This window comes from Eupeodes corollae, chromosome 1 (genome assembly GCF_945859685.1).
Source record: "Eupeodes corollae chromosome 1, idEupCoro1.1, whole genome shotgun sequence".
Classification (NCBI taxonomy): Eukaryota; Metazoa; Arthropoda; class Insecta; order Diptera; family Syrphidae; genus Eupeodes; species Eupeodes corollae.
Window position 1 is genome coordinate 251,354,291 of NC_079147.1, and position 15,790 is coordinate 251,370,080.

Genomic DNA, 15,790 nt, shown 5'->3' on the forward strand with positions numbered 1-15,790 from the left:
GTCAAAATGAAATTAAAGTCTAAATAAAAAAATCATTGTTCAATGTTTAACAAATGCGGTTTTATTAAATTATTGTAAAATAAATAGGTAATTAAAATGATAAGTGTAGAAACGTATTACAACACTAGTAGCGATAGTGATGATGATGAAGAGTACAAAGTTCTGCGTCTGCATCTGCATCTGTAGTCAGAATTCGTGGATGTAGTCGTCAAAGTATTTGGAAGTAAATTGGGCTAGGATTCAATATAATACAATTGGATTTCCGTTTGGGTTTAGGCACTGTTTGTTTTTAAGCAAATTTTCTACAGCGGAGACAAAATTTGCAATTGATTTGGAGCTCCTGCAGTTGCTTTTATTTCTTTTGAATTGTTTATTATTTTCTTCTTCACTTTGAGCTAAAAGACTTCCCAAATCTTAAAGTAAACATTAAAACTATTTTTTTTTTTTCATTAATAAGCGATTCAAAACTTTTTCCAGCTTTCTCCAACTCTTACTGGAGGACCCGTGCTGTTCTTCGTCGTGAGCAAATTTTCAAACCAGAGATATTGTCGTTTTTTTTCCATTGTTGTCGTTTCCTTTCGTCTTACAGAATACTGAATGAAAGCGTTAAACACGCTTACACACGACAACAAAACGAGTGACAAAAGTTGAAACGACTTATGGAATGCAGATTGTGTCGGGTCGTATATTTAATAGGGGTGAATATTTCCGGGCTTGATAACATAAAGTATTTGAAGTGCTTCTTGACATTATATTTAAAAAGTTATTGTTTTCGTTCTTGAGCGACTGTTATTTTTCTAAAAATAGGATTATGCGAAATTCATTAGTTCATGAAGTGGATTAACAAGGCAAAAAATGTAGCTTAAAGCCGTGTAAAATATGAGCAAGGAATTAATGCCGACTAGCTTAAAACTTAAAATTCCAGTGCATGGGTGTTTCAAGATGAACAGAATAAAAAAAAAGTTGTTGGGCTTGCTCTTTCATTTCCTTCAATTTTACAGTACCCTAAGAAATTACGGAGGGTAACCGTGTTGGCTTTGCTGAGTAATCGAAGCTACAATAAGGAACTATTTATCAATTTTTGACTTTATAATAATTGCGTAAATGATCCTAATCGCTGTTTGGCTATCCATAAATATTTCTGTTTTATCAAAATTCGGGAAGAAAGATATTTAGTGGTTTCAGAAACCGCTTGAACGACACTACAACAATCTGGGAACTTTATTGATCTTTCAAAAGTAGGATTATATGAAAAAATAACAGACCCTACCAACCGTTTTAAAGCCGTGATTTGTTTTAATGACCCTATCTTCCATCTATTACTCCTTGTAGGCATTTCTGTCAGGGCTAATAGGTTAAACCTATGTGAAGCTTTAAATAGTCTGTTTGAGTGTCTATATATTAAATGTGTTCTAAATGGTTTAGTGCTGAAAGAAGCCGTTTTCAAGTTATTACACTGTTTTAGACGTAAAGCGCTTTGACCGCCAGTTCTTTTACGAATATGCCAAGAGAAGTCACTATTAGTACATATACAGTGCCGCAATTAATTATTGGCACAGTAAGCTATTTAAACTTTGATGCAACATTTTGAGCCTTGAAACACGCAATTTTGTTAATTTTTGTTTGTCTAGTATATTTTTTTTTTTTTTTTTTATAATTAGCAAACACTAAAAGGTTTTTTTATACCTTTAATATGCCAAAGACACAGTGTGAGCATTAGGAAAAGAGGGAAGGGTTGGATAGGAGGTGTCGGTGTACATTGGTTTTAAATTTCTGAATTTCTGAATGACAGGGAAAGATAGAGCGTGGCAAGGCGTTCCACATTCGCGTAGTACGGCTAAAAAAAGAATCTCTGTACTTCATAGTACGTCCGAAGTTGGGCTCAAGGGTAAACTGATGGGCATTCCTAGAAGCGCGGGTATTACGGTTAAATTGTTTAAGGGGAGGAATGCAACTGGCTATTTCACTAGAGCATAGTCCGTTAAAATAACGGTAAAAAAGGGTGAGGCAAGAAACCTTGCGTCGATGTTCGAGTGATGTAAACGAGTTGATGATGTTAATGTCACCAATCATTTTAAAAGCTCTTTTTTGAATATTGTCCAAGAGGCTTTAATAAGTTACTGGAGCACCAGCCCAGATGTGAGAGTTATATTCAAGTTTCGGACGTATATAGGTTTTGTAGATTGTAGCCAGATCGGACGGAGACAAAATTTCTTGCAACGTCTCAAAAAACCTAGACATCTTGCGGCATTTTTGGCAACATCGCGTATGTGATCGCATCACAATAGGTGGTTGCTGATGCACATTCCGAGGATGTCAAGATTTTCTGCATATGCATATATTTACTATGAAACATAGTTAGTTTGATTAAAATAAGTTTTTCAGGTTTAAAGAAAAAAATATTTAAGTTAGAAAACACCATATTTCTCCAGCACAAAATTATTGGCACAGTATATTAGTCTTGAAAACTGCAGTTACATTTATTTAAAAAAAAGTTTTGTTTGTTGTTTTAAAAAAAAAAACAGTTTTTGCGAAAATAAAATAAAATGTATTACAATGAACCCAAAAATGAAGAAAACCACCGAATCGGAAAGAAAAATAATTTTTTACATACTTAGCCAAGGCAGGTCATATACAGAGATTGGACACATTATAGACAAGAGCAATTACACAATTCGCAGCGTTGTGCACCGTTTCAAAGGGGAATCAAACTTCAAAAGTGCAAAAGATTCTGGTCGTCCTCGGGTTTGTTGTTATTTATAGTAAATGCTCGTGATTGCAGCCGCATTTTACGAAAATTACATCAACTGAAATAGCTACTGAAATAGTCAACTTAGAATTTGGGAAATCAGTTCACCCTATGACGATAAGAAGAGTACTCCATGAAGCTGAATACAATGCACGTATTGCTAGGCGAAAGCCAATGATTTCGCCAGTTAACCAGAACAGACGTTTGGAATATGCCTTTGAGTACGGAAGCAAGCAAAACGCTTTTTGGTATGATGTACTCTTTTCTGAGTAAGTTTAACGTTTTCCGTTGTGATGGTCATACAAAATTCTGGAGAAAACCAAATACAGAACTCCAAAAAAATAACTTAGAACCTACAATAAAACACGGCCATGGAGGAGTGATGGTATGAGGATGCATGTCTGATCGACGAAATTATGGACAAGAAAGTTTATATAAAAATTTAGAAAAAAAAACCTGACAAAAGTTGAACTTAACAAGCTCGTTCACTTTTCAGCACTACAATGACCTGAAACATACGGCTCAAGACGTGCGTATGTGGTTAGCATATAACATTGCACATGTGTTTCCACACCCACCAGAATCCCCGAATCTGAATCCAATTGAGTATTTATGGGAAGAGTTTAAAAGACGCATAAAAAAGTGTTTGATATTTAATAAAGCTCAACTCAAACTAGCATTGATAGAGGAATGGCAAAACATTATAGAAAAAACGTACAAAAAATTGGTGCATTCTATGCCAAGGCGTTTGGATGCTGTTTTTTGGATGCAAAATGGCCTCCCTACTGAGAACTAATACTAACTTATGTTAATGTAAATTACTCTGTTTAAAGATTAAAAATGTTTGAGCTGAAAGAATTAGATATTTTGTTATTTATTATTTTTTTTTTCTTTAAATCTGAACAACTTATTTTAAATTAAAGCAACTGCGTTTAATAGAATATATATATGCATATATGTACCAAACCAATACAAATTTTAAAAGTAGCATGTTTCCAAGGCTTAAAATGTTTCTTCAAAGTTAAAAAAGCGTGATATGCCAATAATTAAGTTCGGCACTGTATGTACGAGGTGTGTTCAAAAAGTGGTCCCCCCAGAAATAATACACTTATGCCATCGTTTTTTCCAATCTACGAAGTACTCTTGACATTCACTTTATGATATGTCCTTGAGCATTCTCCGCGATTCGGCCTTTATTTCTTCGATCGAGGAAAAACACCGTCATTTCATGGGTCTCTTCAACTTTGGAAACAGGAAAAAGTCACACGGAGCCATATCTAGCGAATATGGAGATTGAAAATTGGGTCATGACTACGGTATTGTTTTTGGCAAACAACTTACGAACAAGCTACGACGAGTGTGCAGGTGCGTTATCGTGGTGCAAAAGCCATGAATTGTTTTTCCATAAATCTAATAGTTTTTTTCGGATTGCTTTACGCAAACGTCGTATAACTTCAAGGTAATACTCCTTAATAATCGTATGACCTTGTGGTAAGATCTCTTGATTCACTATGCCATTAAAATCGAAGAAAACAGTAAGCAAAACCTTAACATTTGATCGAACTTGACGTGCTTTTTTCGTTGGTGACTTTGGATGCTTCCAGGTAGACGATTTTCGATATCATAAGCGTACACCCATGTTTCATCACCAGTTATGACCATTTCAAGCAAACTTGGATCGTCATTGACGTCATTTCACAGCGCCTGAGCGATGTTCATGCGATTGTTTTTTTGGTCTTACATTGTTTAAACAAGCAAAAATCGCCGAGCTCATAAAAACACGCAGAACCTTAGCAACTACCACACACAAAGTAAACAGCTGAAAAGTGACCCTTTCAAAAGCAAAACATGTATGTGTCAATATTCGCCTTCCAATGACTGTGTAAGAATGACTTTGGGTCTTAGATCCCATCTTTTTTCAAAAATGTCAGCTGGGGCTTTACCTTCTTTGATCTTTTCTTTCCATTTCAATTTGCTATCAAGATATTTCGATCTACTACAACTGAATTTTTTAAGACAGACCATCCAATATACAGCCTAGATTTGACAACCAACTTCTTCTTCAAAAATACACTTTTTGAGCAAACATTGCATACATCAGAAGAAGCCTTGCTTTTCTGATCTTTCACGCAAGGTGTTAAAAATGTATCTGGTAGAAATGCATAGAAAATGTATTGATGGTATTAGGCCGGAAATATATATATCAACCCTACCATCATCATTTAAGAATAGAATATTGATAAAGCTTTGCTTTAGAATGATGAAATATTAAATATTGATGCGATGAGACCTGATAGGAGAAGAGGGTTTCCTTGTCTAAAAAACAAAATACTGCACAATTCAATCTATTGCAACTACACTATACTAAAGGAATGTCATATATTCATTATTTATAACCGTTACATTCAAAATCTTAAAAAGTTCGTAAATAACAATATTTTAATCGGGTAAATAATTGGGTTTTGGTAATAAAATCCCACCATCATCATTTATTCTCTGCACAAGTTTAAAAAAACAGGATACTAATTCCAGAAAGTTCCAAAAATTTGCTTAAAAAGCAATGTTATTGGATGTTTATGAAAAAAATTTAAAACTCGCAACTAAACAAAATATCTGCTATCTTATTTAATTTTAGTCCCAACGACTTCGCGAAGAACTTCAAGATCATAAACGACAATTGGCCGATAAAATTTGTATGCTAGAAGAAAATGAAGAGAAACTCAAAACACAAACAACACAAAATGAGCAAAAAGCCAAAGCCATCCAGAAGCTGGTGTCAAGAATTGAAAGCCAACAATATGAAATCGATAGACTAAAGAAGGTAAGTTTTTTCTTTTCTATCAATATTTTTCATTTAAATAACTTATTATGTTTCGTTCAATTTGTCAGAATAACACCAGTTCATCGTCTCATATTAAAGAGGTAAGTTAAAACTTAGTCTATTTAAGAATTCTCAAATAATAATTCCCTTAAAAAAATAGCTTACCAATATGACCGAATGCTCTGGACTATGCCGCTCACTCAGCGACACCGAAACCATTGCAGAATCTACAAGCTTGCGGGCTCAAATGGACAAAATTATCGAACAAAAAGATGTCGAAATTCGTAAATTAAATGCAGAAGTCAAAAAGAAGACCGCTAACCTACAGGTAAGGATGCTAATTGCAAATTTATGATTCATTCGTGTTTTCTGGGTGATGCGATGGACGACGCGACGCACATCACCAGCCACAACGACCTAGTTCGATTTTACAAATTTTTAATGGGCATAATTTCGAAGTGTGTGTTCGTTGGTTTTATAATTTTTTGGCAGCAAAAAATGAATTTAAATTGGATTTTTTTCAGGGATGTGTTCTAGATATTATACTTGATTACTTTGTACAAGACACACAGCTGTTGACAGAAACATAATCCAATTTGTTAATGGAAAATGCACTTTCATGTGATTGTATCTTATGACGCATGTTATGATCTGTCTGCCAAAAAATATCAATAAAAAATCTGTTTTTGAATGCACTTGTGTTTTGGGATCAATTTTTATCTTTTGCTACACAACTTGTGATCCGAATTGAGATCATTTAACATTTCATTGGCACTTGTGTGCCAAAATATCGAAATAACTATTTTGTTCGATTTAATACTTTGCATGCCCTTGAGTAACAATAAATCAAAGTGGATCCTTTTTTTTTATTTTACTATTCAATTTTGAAAAAAACAGTTCAACATTCTCTTTTCAAAATTTAACTGTCACTGAAATTTCTAGAATTCAATTTTTATTATCGTTTAATTTTAACTTCATTAACTTTTTGTTTGCCCAACAGAACCTGGTCAACAAGGAACTGTGGGAGAAGAATCGTGAAATCGAGCGTCTTACAAAATTGATCAACAAATCAAACTCTCTGCCAACAAGTCCGCAAAAAGAAACCGAACAGCTAATGCAATCCTTTACCGATGTAGAGTATGCTCAAGCTTTGGAACAAAATAAAGTTCTCCAAAAGAAGGTAGACATCCTTATCCAAAGACTAGCTACACCACAAGCTCATCCCTCTAGTGAGGCTACCATAAATAAATTGAAAAATGAAGTCAAAGAAGCCAAAGAAGAAGCTGAACGCTCAGAAAAATGGCGTAAAGAATGTGCTGATGTTTGTAGCATTCTTACAGCACGTTTGGAAGAACTAGCCGGATTTTTAGACTCACTGCTAAAGCACAAAGATGTCCTGGGTGCTTTGGCTGCTGATAGACGTCGGGCGATGCGCAAAGCTGTTGATCGCAGCTTAGACTTGTCAAAGAGTCTGAATAATATGTCGCTCTCGATCACAGGCATGTCAATGATGGATCACAGTTTGGCACAGATCAGCAATCTGTCCGAAATTCTTGACTTTAGTATTGTGAATAAAGAAAATAAGACATTTAATTCGCATGAAGAACTTCATGGTCAGACAATCGAAACACTTCAAGCTGAGCTAAAGGCTCTCAAGAAGGAACTAGACAGAACAAAGTACAATGAATCAAAGAGAGATCGTCGTAGTTTGCCAACGGCATTCGAAAACCAATCCGAATCTGAAGCATGGTCGGAGCCAGATAGAAAGGTATCTATGGCACGTATAGGACTCGAGGAACCAAGAGTGGCAAAAGCATGCAAAGAGGAACGCAGTACGGACAGTGAAAGCGAACTCAATCAAAGCCGTTCTAAGTCAAAGACTCAGGAGAGAATCGCACAGTTGGAGTCGATGATCTCACAAAAAGATGAAAAGATTCTTGAGATCCAGTGCGAACTAGTCGATGCTGATAATCGTTTGAAGAGAGAAAATCTTCGAGTAATCGATATGACAAAAGAACTGAAAGAACTCCGAAGCCGCAACGAAGACCTGCACAGTGAACTGACTGTCTACAGAAACAACCAGGTCACTGGCTTCGATGCTAACTCCCTCACCAGACAGTTGGATGAGAAAAATCGTTCGTTGATAAAGATTCAAGATGAACGTGACAGAATCACTGTCGATCTCAGGATTTGTGAACTTCAAGTCGAGAATATGAAAGTCGAAATTGAAGAACTGAAAATGAAGCATGAGATGGCGCTATCCCAAGCCACAGAACAAGAACAACAGAAACTTACCGAACTTAAAGAGCATTTAACCAGCTTAATGGAACAAAAACTTAAAGAACAGCAAGAACTTCATGAGGATGCACTAGCACGTGACTGGATTGCTAAGTGTATGTATGATGAACACATACGCCAATTCCAACAGCTGCAAAAGAAACTTGCAGAATCAGAGAGTACAATCGAATATCTCAATGAAAATGAGGCTGAAATGAAGCAAACGTTGGTAGACAATGAACTTTCCATGCGTGCGCTCAAGAAGAACCTCGATGAAACTACCCTGCAGGCATCCAGGGCAGTGTTGGAACGAACAAAGGCGCTCAACGATAAACTTCAATTAGAAACTCGCACCCAAGAGCTGGCCGATCAAATTCAAACTCTGGAAGTTGAAAAGAGCGAATTGGTGAATAAAGTCAGCAATTTGGAGCAGCAAATGCTGGTGAAGAGAAAATCTTCAAATCACGGAAGTGATATTTCCCAATCTGGCTACACATCTGAGGAGGTTCTTGTTGGAACCGACCGAGTTGCTGCCGGAGGACAGCGTGTTAATAATTCATCACCAGACCTTGGCATTGAATCCGATGCCGGAAGAGTGTCAAGCGTTGAGCTAACCCATGCACACTTATCAAAACTAAAGACAGTGGAGTTGAAGACTAAACAGATGATTCAAGAAGGTGAGTTTAATTTGATATTATTTTATTTTATATGAAACTATATAAAAATTGTATGTTTTCCATTCTAGATGAAGAAACAAATGTTGCTGCAACAACGACAACAAACACAACAACAGCATCAATAACTCCCTCAACACATGATTGTGCCAAGGTAGATCAAGAGAATGCTGAATTGCGTTCAAAATTAATTCGCACAAAACGTGCCTTACAAGACACCGTTAATAAATTACGTACATCTAACCAAAGAAAAGAACAAGTCGAAAAAGAAATCAAATCACAAATTCTCAAAACTCACAATGTACTCAAAAACGTTCGTTCCAATATGGAAAATGAATTGTAATAACATAGTGTTGGTTTTATGGGTTTAAATTATTTATTTTTTTTTTAAATCAGCACATCGCACTTTTAATAATTTTTTGTATTTAACTATAATTTTATGTATTAATTACTTGCATTCAGGGTTCCTTTATTTATTTTTCCCGTTCCTAAATTTATATTTTTTTTTTCTTTTATAAAATATAACGAAGAAACATTTTAGACTTTAACTCTGTAACATTTTGTTTTTAAGTGATGTTTGCTTGTGAACAATTTTTTAAGGATATTGAAATTTTGCAGTCAACAACCTTATTTGATAAAAAGAGCGACATACGAGGCTTTCTTATTCCTATTAGAATCATAAGAGCATGTCCAAGAAAGAATGAAATCAAAAGCTGATGCATTGCGAATATGATTTTTTTTTCAAAACAGTTAAAAAGAAAATATTTTGAGGGCTTTTTTGGAATAAGAACTATTTAAACATCAAATTTAGTAACTACGTGACTGTCTATCGTTGTTTAATGCAAATATTTTTTCCTTTAAGAGATTTTGGCAAAATTTTAGTGCCATAGTGTATCCTTTATTTTTTAATATTCAATCAACGAAAACCAATTCTCATCTATTCAAAAGAAAAGTTCTTACAAAACGATGCAATTTTGTTCATCTTCTCAAGAATTCCACTTCTATTTTTTAATCGTTAAATATTAAAATAAATGTCCACTAAATAAATAAACAACATTAAATTCTTTTATAAAAACATTTGAAACATACAAATAAACTTGTCTTACAATGTCTCGTAAAGTTCATCCCAGGGGATACAAAATTTGTCGGGACCAAACTATTTTCAATGTTGACACTAACTTACTTACTTAAAGTGGCGCTTTAGTCCGGGCGGACCTGTGCCTCACAAATGTTGACACTAGTCACTTTTTTAAACAGTAACAGGTAACTCATACCTTTTTAGTCCTTGTTGAAAAATAAAGAATAAAAGATAATTGCGTTGTCATGCCTCTTTTCTTCATCGTAAGACGTTGCTTTGTTGGGATTTTCAGACATCGGCATCTGAAATGCGTCTTACCAATCAACTGTTTATGTTTTATACTTTTTTCTATTTAAAAACAAAAATACTTAGAAAACAAAGCAGTTTCTTTAAACATGCCAATGTTCCTCATTCTATAACTCTTAAAATTCGAAGTTTTGTCAAAAAATTTAAAAGCCAAATTGCATCCTGATTTAGTAGCCATAATTTCGTAAAAACAAGAATTGAATATTGAATAGCAAAGTATTTTATTTTTCCTTTTCTTTTTTTATATAAATAAACAATTAAATATGCCAACTCATGTATGTATGTAAATCGAAATTTAATTTTTAAGTAAACAAAAAAGTGTCATATCAGGAATAATTTTATCATCATAACTACAAAGAGTGAACATCATAATAATATCTTCATAATTATATAAGGAAATACATATAATTATTATAAATATAAATATTTTTGCTCGGATTATTCGCTTTATGTTTATCACTCTAGATGTACTTTAATATATAAAAAAAAACTATTAGTTATAGGATGTTTTTTATGTATGTTTATCTCCTTATCGTTCATATTGAATGATTTTATAAACAAAAATATTTCTAAGAATAGTGTGATTAGTTTGATTTTTAGTTACAAAAATAATTCTAAAAAAAGTTAAATTACGTACCTAGTTTTAGTTAATAATAATAAAATTGATATTTTACTTTACTTTTTTATTAAGAAGGCTTATGATATGTTAAAAGAGCTTTAATGACCTCTGCCGATTTGGATTCATTGGAGCTTTTCTTTGTGATTTATTTTATCGTCCAATTTAATTAGAAATAAAATAACCAAAATCTATGATTTTCTTTTGTTTTTTTATTAAAATTATTAAAAGAAATATTTGGCTAAGTTTTTTTTTACAAAACTAAGTTCATTCATTTTGTTTTTTATCAAGTTAATTAAACCACATAATCATTTGAATTATCCTTTCACTTGTGTTTTGTGTTATGTCTTTGTAATTCACTCATTTTGTTTTTTGTTTAAAGAACTCATTTCAGTTAATAAATTAGCAATAAATCAGCATGGATACGAATTCATATTTATTTTACTAATTCAAATTAAAAAAAAAATAAATCTCCAATGTGCCTCAATGTATATAAATTAACTAACTAAATTTAAATCGAAAGTAAAAATAACTTAAACCTAAATTTTTGTGTTTTACAAATTATATACGCACTAAATACATTAATGACCAAAAAACATTGTTGTTATTGCACATCCTCACTCCAAAGAAACTATTTATGGTAATATTTATACAAATTATCATATTTATACAGTCTACATATTGAATGAATTTCTTTTTTTTTGGTATTTTTTATTTTCTTTAGATTGACGAAGAGGTTGCTATTTAATTAACTTTTTATTGTAACAAATAATCTTTTAAACAAACGAAAATAATTAATAACTAATTAATATTGCATTGTATATTAAACATTAAACAACAAACAAAAAAATAAACAAAAGACGTTCCCTTAATTCCATCGGCTTTATTTTAATACAAATTTAATTTTTTAACTCATAATAAACATACATTTATTATTTGCTTAGTTATTGTAATTAATTTTTAAAAAAATGCATACACATACTATGTTAATAAAGTGTAATTAATGTAAAAACAAAATGTATAATTTTAGATAGTAATACCTATATTAAAAATACGATTTTAAAGAATAAATGTATTTACGCGATTTTATAATAAAATAAAAATGAATTTGAAAGAAAAAAATAACGATCGTTTTAATCAATAATAATAAATCATATCTAGACCTTATGTTGAAACTTTTTTATGGAAAAAGCGGTGGTAGTTCTTATATCTTTAATTGAGACATTACCAAAATGAGATCAACCGAAACTTCTTTTTTTTATCAGATTTGTTTTGAAAAAAAATTAGTGATATCAGTGAAAAATAAGTTCTAAGGAAAACTAAAAAATTCACTGGCAGGTAGTAAGACTTTTTGCTGCGGTAGAATTGGCATTCCAAAACATATATCCGTTAGATACAAATAATTATAACTATCAAATGAAAAATCAAATCGAAGAGAAGAGAAGAAAGGCATCCTAAAGCTTAATGTGTTTTTGTCTAACATATGCCATAGCAAAACTAGCTCCTTTGAGCAAATGCCGACATCTTCAAAGTTTATCCACCACTTCACAAGAAAAAAAAGAGAAACATTGACTTACCTCAAATCAATTTGAAAATCTATTTCTTGGTATCTTTACATAATTATATGTTACAAAGAAAAAACGTATTTTCTATTTTTGTTAGTTTTCACCAAAAAAACTAACATATTTATTTTTATATTTTCTTTTAAATTAAAAGGGAATAAATTATATATAAAATTAAATTTAATCTGTACATCCTTTGAAATCAGATACAAATCTAAAAATGTTAATACAGACAATGATTATAAGAAAATATAGTAAAAAGGTCAATTAATATTTGTGAAATCCTAAACAAATTACCAAATCACTTATTTATTTAGTGCTAGTAATTTAAATTTCAAAATCATAAAGTGACATTCGAAAATTATTAAAGTTAAAAAATATACGTAATATTTAAGAACATTAAAAATGAACTCTCGTACCATTTTAGTCCTTGGAGAAGAATAACAAACGCACTGTCGGTCATAAGGTTAGAAGCAGGCAGTTTTGAGAAGTAAGATCGACATTTCTCCCATAACATGATGGATTAGAAAAAAACAACTATGGTGAATGAGGGACTATTTTGTTGATAACGAAATATGAAATTTGGGTAGAGGACAGATTTAGCTTAAGACACTTTTATGACAAATTGTTAACTGAGTTAAGAATATGCGACATTGGATTAGAAGCAGTGAATAGATCAACGTTGTTTGTGAAGTGCAAAGATTCTTTTTCGGAAAAACGGTACAATTTATAAATTAATTGTTCTTGATTGTGTTTTAATAGAAATGGGCAACAAAAATATTTGACAGTGGAAGAAAGAGCAAGAAAAGAGGTTTATTGCTCTAAAGGTCTTTATTGCTTTCCTATAGCCCGACAAAAAATCGAAGTGATCATTGTGTTAGCAATTATTTAAGAAACCATCGTCTTATTCGAAAAGTTATTTAAAAAAAGCACTTCCTATCCTTAGCATAGCGTCAAATTCAGCTTTATCGGCAGCTGATACTAGGGAGAAAGCTAATGTTAAGGCCACCGTATACACTGTTAAATGCACGATTCGCCATGCTAAACACCTAAAGCGCCTGAAGCTTAAGAAAAAAACACCACTTAATAACGCAAGGAAGAAGCAATGCTTGTGTTTCGAGAAAGATCACATGATTGGCGGAAGGTTATTTTTTTCCTACGAAAAATTTAAACTAGATGGGCCAGATGGATATATGTAATTAATACTTCCATCACCTGAGGAGAAAATAGTAACTCCTAAAGCGTCACCATAGCAAAGAAGGAGGCGTTATCGTCTGGGACTCAATTTTATTGTATTTCGCTATAAACTGGGTAGTCCAAGATACCAAATGACTAGGAAAACATGCAGCCTTGCTGGAATCAGTTTTACCCAATATAAGCGAGCTTTTTGAACCCATTTCTTGGGTTGCTCAGTTGGAAAACGCTCCCATACACACAGCCCGTGAGGTGAAATCCCTTATTGCAAACCAAAACTTCCACTTGCGGCTTTGGCCACCATATTCCTCGAACCTTAACATAATTGAAAATGTGTGGGGCTAGCTTACACGTAAGGTACAGGAAGGTGAAAAGCAATACGATGACAAGGAAGCGCTAATTCATGGTATGAAATTGGCCTGGAGTGAGATTTCTTTGGTCTACTTGGAATCTCTTTATAAATCCTTAAAATGTAGAATTTTTGAAGTTAATGTGAAGGCTGGTGGAAGCACATATTATTAAAAACCTAATGAAAACTAAAAAACCAAACAAACTACAAATACTTGCATTTTATTTCCATTTATACTATGTGCTACTTATCTAATGACCAAATTTATTTTCACATATTCTTGACTCAACTACCAATTTGCCATGAGATGAAAGTTCCGTTAGCTTAATCTCTTCCTAATCCTTATTTTATATTTTGTTGTTAACAAAATAGTCCCTCATTTAATATAGTTGTTTTAATCTAATCCATCATATAACTGTAGAAATGTCGATTTTACTTCTTGAATGCCTGCTTCTATCTGGCACTTGATGACGTAATAGTCACACTTAAATCAAAATATGCAGATCAATTGTGATACCCTTAAACTTCCCTGAAAATAAAATATAAAAACCTATGATGTCCATGGATTGTCTTTCTCTAGCCATTTAGAGGCTTTGATAAAACCTAATAAGGAGTTTCCTGAAATGTCTACCAGTTCTTCAAGATTATCGAAGAAGTGTCTGCCTAAGAGTTTATTTCTAGTGTGGCATAAGAAGTGGCCTGTATTTTCTTGCTCTTCCTTATCACTACAGCCTTTGCACGTGTTTTTATGGTAACACAATAGGCTGTGACCTGTTATTATGCTCACAAGCAATAGTGGATGTTTAATTTCATAGAATGGAGTATATGAGGACCTATCTTCAACAACCTGGTACCCACCAGAGTCTAATGTTATGCTGCGAGTTAAGAAGCATTAGTTCTTGACGGCAGTAATTTACAAACTTCGATTTGATTACTGTGGTAGAAATTGATATTTTTGCTGCTTGGCTATGGAGTCTGAAAGTGTTAGAAAGATGAAGAAACTCGCAACCACTCTAGCATCCGTTTTCGAGCCTTCAATATACATGGATATTGTGGACTGACTTATGTGTAGGACACTATTCATGCATTCATTCCTATCCTATCAGTATTCATGTAGAATCTACGCGTGCTCGATGTGGCTGGTTCTACAGCAATTGGTCTGGCTTAGCAGTAAGACGCTGTTTAAAGAACTTTCTTGATTGAATATTGCTTCCATTCCTGCAGTGGGAGTGGTCCTCATCGGTCCCATAATTCCTATACATGCCATTTGTGTACCATGTTACTATAAGAGATTACCTGGTCTGATTCACAGTATCATTTTGGGATTTGGTCTGAAGATTCTATCACTTGAGTAGAATGCGATCTGAGCTGTTTTGGATATCTCCAGTATATAATTATAATATGTATAACATAGTGTACCATCCATCTACTTCTGAGGAAAAATATCACTCTTGATGTTTATAAAATTCAATATAAAACAGTTCATTTGTGATATGTGATAAAATAAAAGATTTGTTTTCGTCTGAAAACAAATTGGAATTTCTTTATTTGTTGTAAAATTATTTTGTCGTATTGAATGACATTTTCCACAAGTTTCTTGGAATGAATTGTGGTTCCAAGATGAAGAGTGGAATGTTATGGGAGTTAATATGAATAAGGTGAAAGTTACACTTAACGGAGTTTTGCATTTGTTCAAATAAAATTTTCTTAATGGTTAGCTTACATGTATCTGCAAAAAATAAAGGATGGTTAGGTTGGGTTTAAGTGATTGTTCAGAACGTAGTAGGACATGAATAGGTCTGTTATTTTCTTATTATGATACCGCATGAATCTTGATTCTTTCTGTTGAGCTCAATGAAACTAATTGGAGTTCCTTACGAAACATGAAAGATAGTGAGTTTGAGATCGTTTAGATCGTTATTGAAAATGTTCCAGGGTGGGTCTTTAGTTTATGAACTAGAGCAGGGCATTAAATCGATAAATGCAGAAGTAAAGATTATGGTGAAGACAAACACAGTTCAATTTATTATAGTATCTTCGACTGCATCAGTGTTGCTATAATGTTATGCTAACAAGTGTAATAAAAGTTATACATTTCTTATAGGAACTTTTTTTCTTTAAACAACATTTTTTTCCGATTTTCTTACTATTTATTCGATTTTGT

General features: G+C 32.9%; 1 protein-coding gene across 7 annotated transcripts in view; it reads left to right on the forward strand.

Moving 5' to 3' along the window:
* Positions 1 to 11,611, forward strand: part of LOC129953705 (centrosomin) — a 122,491-nt gene extending 110,880 nt beyond the window's left edge. For 6 of the 7 annotated variants that reach the window (XM_056067071.1, XM_056067078.1, XM_056067073.1 and 3 more), the window contains 5 exons: positions 5,385 to 5,570; positions 5,639 to 5,671; positions 5,731 to 5,898; positions 6,571 to 8,524; positions 8,593 to 10,715. In XM_056067071.1, the coding sequence (XP_055923046.1) occupies positions 5,385 to 5,570; positions 5,639 to 5,671; positions 5,731 to 5,898; positions 6,571 to 8,524; positions 8,593 to 8,864 (2,613 nt within the window). In that variant the 3' untranslated portion in view covers positions 8,865 to 10,715. Of the gene's footprint in view, positions 1 to 5,384; positions 5,571 to 5,638; positions 5,672 to 5,730; positions 5,899 to 6,570; positions 8,525 to 8,592; positions 10,716 to 11,245 lie in introns of those variants that run through there. The other variant, XM_056067075.1, reaches the window with a different exon arrangement.
* Positions 11,612 to 15,790: the final 4,179 nt, after the last annotated feature.